Below are 6,128 nucleotides of genomic sequence, written 5' to 3'. Positions count from 1 at the left end.
AGTCTCCCCCCTTAACGAAGTAAAAATATAACGAATACCAGGAAATTGATAGTGACGTACTAAAATTTTTTTCTATATCATAAGGATTAATCATGCTTCTATTTTATAACTGAAATGTCGATATAATTCATCGGTATTTCGTAGCTTTGCTTAGGTTCAGGGTTTAAATTCGCGTAATCGATTCCATACGATTATCGAGATTGAAATCTCGAAGTTCGAGTTAGAAAATCGAACGTTCTTAGTGCTGGATGCATGGCGATCTTTACGAGAGCTCTTGCTCGGTGGTGTGTCCGTCGGAGGAAGATCTGCGGGTTTCACTAAATAGGCATTACGAATTTTCCGACTAAAGAAACGATTATCGAGTTATTCGAACGGTGCGTAAAAATTCACTCGTAACTCCTAAGTAGTTGCGAACGAACGAACGAATGTTTTTTCGCGATATCTTTAACGGAGAATTGGTTGCGAGAGACTTCGACAGGCATTGGTCGCCATACGAACGAAAATTCCTCCTTCATCGACCGATTTGACTGATTTTTGAGATCCAGTCACCGAAAACTTCCATCATTCCGTCAATAACCGAGAGCCGACCCGCAGGGTGGCGATCATTTGATAAGGTACGTGTGTTAATTATTTTTAATCATCATTTGTTGAAACTTACGGTACACTCATGGCGGTGGTGTACGTCTGTCACGTGAAAATTTTCATCACTGAATCACAAGTACTTACTATTATACGAACGTAATCTTCTGGACACAAACCAATGTTCAGCAAGATGTTAAGTAACTTTAGACTGATAAATCATAATTTACACCATTTTCCTGCAAAACGTTCCCACATTACGCACAATCATTCCGACGGTTTCTTCTCGTGATCATATTGCATTAACTGACGTGGTCTTTGATTTCTTTAATATACTTTATCTATAACATGTGACGCTAATTGGTTCGAGTAGAAATTAATTAATTGGTATAACACACGCAACCGTCATGTATAGTACAGTTTATTTTCAAACATTATACCATCTTCGTAACATTATGTTTGCGGAGAAGTTTGTATCTTAATGCTACGTTATCTTGAAGTTGCTGGTACCTAACTGGGTCTGATATTTCCTGTACAAACCAGTAAAATCATAATGAATCATGCGGATTTTCTTCAAATTTTCATGTAAAGGTCAAAGGTTTATTTGCATGGTAATGATAATATGGTTGTCAGCATGTTCAAAGTCTACTGTTTGTCTATACTTTTGACAATAATAATGAAAATAACATAATTTCTGTATAACATTGGTGGTATATCGATTTTGTTCACATATGTTTAATAATACATTCATTTATCTTGAGTGTAGAAATGAAATGTAATACATATTATATACTTGTATTTATTGGCAAAATTATTTATTAATGATACAATGTTAAGAACGTTTAGTTATTGACTTAATATTATGTCATTTAGAAACGATCTTTCTTCTTCAATAATTAAATTATCATATTACCAGTATAGAACAACTGGGTAAAAGTATACATATATACATATGTATAAACCTGTAATTATGTAGGTATATTTGATACACTTTATCCTGAAACATTATCTCCATATGTTTTTTGCTTAAATGAAAATTATGATCGAAGTAGGGAATGCTTAATTTACAGACTTTACACACCAATGCCATAATGCACACCTGTGTTTTAGAACGTGTTACACATATGTTATCTGGCATCAGCTTAATGATTTTGATGAATGATGGTAATCAGGAATTTTTTACAGCGTAATATAGATTAAACACAGCATTTCCATGCCCCCAATGAAGACTTGATCTCTGAGTGGCTGGTGCATTACCCCTCCATGTCCAATTGGCTCTCTGTGAACCCTGTATTTCTTGGCCGTCAGATAAGCTTTGTTCCATGAAGTAGACTTGGTGCCACGCAAAGGCTGCCTGATAGTACTTATCTTTCTCGTATAAATAGTGGCCCAAATAGTTAGTTCAGGTTCAGTATTGTGCCGTATTCTTGGTAGACCACAGCTCTTTATTGAATAACAATTTATACCATAAAACAGTGTAATAACTTCATACTTTATTCTTCTTCTACTGTGTGATTGTTTTGATAAAATTATTGCAAAGATAGTTGCTTTACAAAGTATTCAACATTCTCAAATTTTGCTTGAATTACTTTATTCATCTACCAGTTTCATAAAAGCTACGAGAATTACTTTTCCAAATCAGGTAAGTTTTAAAGATTCCTGTGGGAAGTAACTTTTCAAACTTGTCTATTATTTACCATAAATTTTATGTGAACAATTTTTATATATAAATTCTACCTTGGTGTTCTCTTAAGATCAAAAAGAATATAGTTTATCAGATTTGATAAAATGTGATAGGAATATATATATATATATATATATATATATATATCCTAATGGTATAATAATGCAAAGTTTTTGTATATTTCATTATAGGTACTGATTTATAGAAAGTGTATTATGTATATTTGAATAATGTTTCAGTACATATATAAAATGCTAATGAAAAGTTAATACATGTCCTAATATAGATAACATAGTATGTTCTAACATTAATTCTATTTAAAACTATGACATATGTTATGTAAAAGAGTATTATTTCATATAAACTATATTTATTGGCTAATCATACTTTACAGTAACTTATTTTGTCAGTAGTCAATCTAATTAGAAAAACGATATTTTTTATCAATGTATATGCAAAATAAAAAATTTAATATGTGAAAAGTACTAAAGATACAAATACAATTTCTTTATGTAGTTGGTAGAATAGATACAATTATATTTATTAAATATTTTCCTTCTCAAAGCTCTATTTTTAAAAGTAAATATTCAATTCATATCTAATAGGTTAGTCTTCTATGAAGAAGGTATTAGTCCAGATCTATTAGCCAACATTGCATCAACACATTTGTACTCAAATAACAACATCCAAAGATGAATTTTATTTATTTAATTATGGATACTGTAATGATATAAGTTGAAATAATCAAAGTATAATTAACCTTAATATATAAGTTTAAATATGTCCTAATATGAATAATATAATATCATATTTAGATATTTCATGTCATTTGCTGATTATAAAATTAAATTGTAGTATTAAAGATAATTTTTTTCTACAGGGTTCTATCTGCGATAGGCTGGTAGGCCAGTCTATTGGTGGGTGTGTGAATACCTGTGGCAACTGGAAGTTGGCCCTGAACGCAGAGCCCCCGTGGCTTTGCTAGCACCCCCAGAGTGATCTTGTCTTAACCCGCCTTCCCACGACTCACATAATTCTTGTTGACAGCTGCCTCGTACGTAGATGACAGTTAAATTATAAAATTAAACTAAATAACTTTCTTTTAGTTGTGTCTCTATGGAATTACAATGATTGTTTATATTGACGATATTTCAGTAATGTCTAAGTTAACAATTCTATAAATTTTAGTTTGCTGCCTAGAGCCTACAGAGTATCTTCTAAAAACTCAAAACAATCATCATGAAGGTTCACAATCAGGACGAACGTATCCATGTCTTGGACAGTGCGTCAAATGTTATGAGTGTTATCAAAGATATTGCATTGAGTGGACTACAAGAAGAAGCTTTTTATGTACTTGATATTGGAGACATTGTTCATAAACACCAAATTTGGAAAGAAAAAATGCCACGTGTTAGCCCATATTATGGTACGATAATTATAAAGTAGTACAGTTAAGGTACATGTTGTAATATTCTATTATAATTCTTTTTTAAATTTCAGCTGTGAAGTGCAACGATAATTTAGTTGTAATTGAGGTACTGGCTTCTCTCGGTATTGGTTTCGATTGTGCATCAAAAGTGAGTATAATTTAATGCTATGTTATTGATACCAAGCAATGAATATGCGAAGCAAAAGACTTAAGTGGAATTTATTATTATTATTATCATTTATAGACGGAGATTAATAAAGTATTAAGTGTTGGAGTAGATTCATCAAGAATTATATTTGCCAATCCAGCCAAGCCAGCATCCCATATTCGTCATGCTGCTACTGTTGGAGTAGACACCATGACAGTAGACAATGAAAGCGAATTACATAAAATTAAGAAGCTTCATCCTGATGCTAAGGTAATAAACGAACACGTCCTTTTTGTCAGTAGTTGATATTAAACATGATTGTACATATATAATATTGTATATGGCAAGCTTATCTGATTTCTCATTATTTAATTGCAGATTGTCATTAGAATTCGTTGTGATGCAGAAGTCGCTCAGTGTCAGTTGGGCATGAAGTTTGGTTGTGATCCGATATATGAAGCCCCTAATCTTTTACATCTCTCGCGCATGTTAGGACTTAACGTTGTTGGTGTAAGTTTTCATGTTGGCTCTGGTTGTCAAGATCCACCAGTGTTTCATCGAGCTATACGACACGCCAAAACATTGTTTGACTTGGCTACAGATCTTGGTTATAAACCATATTTGTTAGATCTCGGTGGTGGTTACCCAGGAAATAAAGGCACCAATATTGATAAAATTGCTGATGTTGTTAATAAAGCACTTGACGAATATTTCAACAGTAAGTATTTATACTTGTTTAAAATCGTTTGTTCAATTTTAGTTTTCTTTTCAATATTATTCACAAGATAATTTTCAGCCAATGCTGTTCACGTTATTGCTGAACCTGGTCGCTTTTATGTTGCATCTGCATTTACACTCGCTACAAGTATTCACAGCAAACGTTCAGTGCGTGGCAATGAAAATTCACCAAGCGTAATCACACACAATATGTATTATATTAATGATGGCGTTTATGGTTCCTTCAATTGTCTACTTTATGATCATCAACATGTTACACCACTACCTTTAAAGGTATCTATATAATAGCTTATTGTATTGTTTAAGCATAGATAGTAATCCAAAGAATGGTAAATATCAGTTGACCACTATTCACCATTTTATATTAAAATTATTTTAGTTTAACAGCAGAATTGCGGAAAGAAGGTTCGTGTTTAATAATAAATATTTTGGCATTTACAGAAAGGTTATGGAAAGATGGTTCCATCAAGTATTTGGGGACCAACCTGTGATGGTCTGGATCAAGTCGCGGAAAATGTTTTATTACATGAAATGGATCTTGGCGATTGGATAATCTTTGAAAATATGGGAGCGTACACATTACCTGTTGCTTCTCCATTTAACGGATTTCCCGTACCAAAGGTTCATATTGTTGCTGAAGAAAACATTTGGTAAGAAAATATACGTTTCTTGGATCCTTTGTGAACGCACTTTGCAATATTTGTGACCTCCACATGTTAATTTTTTTTACAGGCTTCTGTTGAAAGATGCTTTGCCTTTGACTGAAGACCATTTTGTTATTGGGAATACACCGGCTAATTTACGACTCGGTCTGGATATTAGTGGAACTGATATCAATGCATGGCGTAATCCTAACATAGAATTGACGTCAAATGAAATCTTGGCTGATACTACTAATACATCGTCATTCATCTACGACTATGTTGAGGTTGATCCTCTGAATTAACTGACATTTTACGAATACGACAAATTCATTAAAATGTACTCGGCATTTGTGCAAAGGATTAATTTTTTGTTTTAAATTTTTAACATATGATCATGACATAACTACAATTTAGATACTTTTTTGAGGTGGTACTTTAGTGATTGTCTTTTTTAAAATATGTATCCTTTGTTAGTTTAAAAGCAAAAAACATCGAGTATATTGTGGATCTTCGGCTTTTATTTAAAGCTTTGATAAATACGTGCATTACTAACATTTTATGCCAATGTTAGGAAAAGAAAATTTTTGTATTTATCATTTTCAATTAAATATTAACAACGTGCAAATTATTTCTATTTCGAAACGATATTGATACGCATGCCTGTGTTATTTTTACGTAGCTGAGGGATAAAGTACATAAATTATAATAATGCACAAGTAAATCAGGTTTTCCGATTAGTGTTGAAAAAATAGTTGTAAAAATATTATAGATGTTATCCTGCTGCATGAATTATTGGAATATTTCTATAAGAATCTTCATTATATCTTTTTAGAAACATAGTTACATATATATTTCATAAGGCTTTCATAAACACCGATAAAGTTCTTTCTTCTTCTACGATTTTCG

The 6,128-nt window shown here is 32.1% G+C and overlaps 1 protein-coding gene across 2 annotated transcripts; it reads left to right on the top strand.

Moving 5' to 3' along the window:
* The first annotated feature begins 247 nt into the window (after positions 1–247).
* On the top strand, positions 248–5,575 carry LOC107192346 (ornithine decarboxylase 1-like). Of its 2 annotated transcripts, none has more exons than XM_015581572.1 (9): positions 248–614; positions 3,144–3,317; positions 3,452–3,689; positions 3,764–3,840; positions 3,937–4,110; positions 4,219–4,558; positions 4,637–4,851; positions 5,020–5,228; positions 5,311–5,575. In XM_015581572.1, the coding sequence occupies exons 3-9, from the start codon at positions 3,503–3,505 to the stop codon at positions 5,522–5,524; spliced, it is 1,416 nt and encodes a 471-aa protein (XP_015437058.1). In that variant the 5' UTR covers positions 248–614; positions 3,144–3,317; positions 3,452–3,502; the 3' UTR covers positions 5,525–5,575. The 2 variants fall into 2 exon arrangements, with proteins under 2 accessions (XP_015437058.1, XP_015437059.1); XM_015581573.1 differs by lacking the exon at positions 248–614 and adding an exon at positions 2,150–2,221.
* The last annotated feature ends 553 nt before the right edge of the window (positions 5,576–6,128 follow it).

The sequence above is a fragment of the Dufourea novaeangliae genome, unplaced genomic scaffold, assembly GCF_001272555.1.
Source record: "Dufourea novaeangliae isolate 0120121106 unplaced genomic scaffold, ASM127255v1 scaffold342, whole genome shotgun sequence".
In the NCBI taxonomy this organism is placed as follows: domain Eukaryota; kingdom Metazoa; phylum Arthropoda; class Insecta; order Hymenoptera; family Halictidae; genus Dufourea; species Dufourea novaeangliae.
The sequence above is the reverse complement of the archived record's forward strand: the minus strand, read 5'-3'. Positions and strand labels throughout refer to the sequence as shown.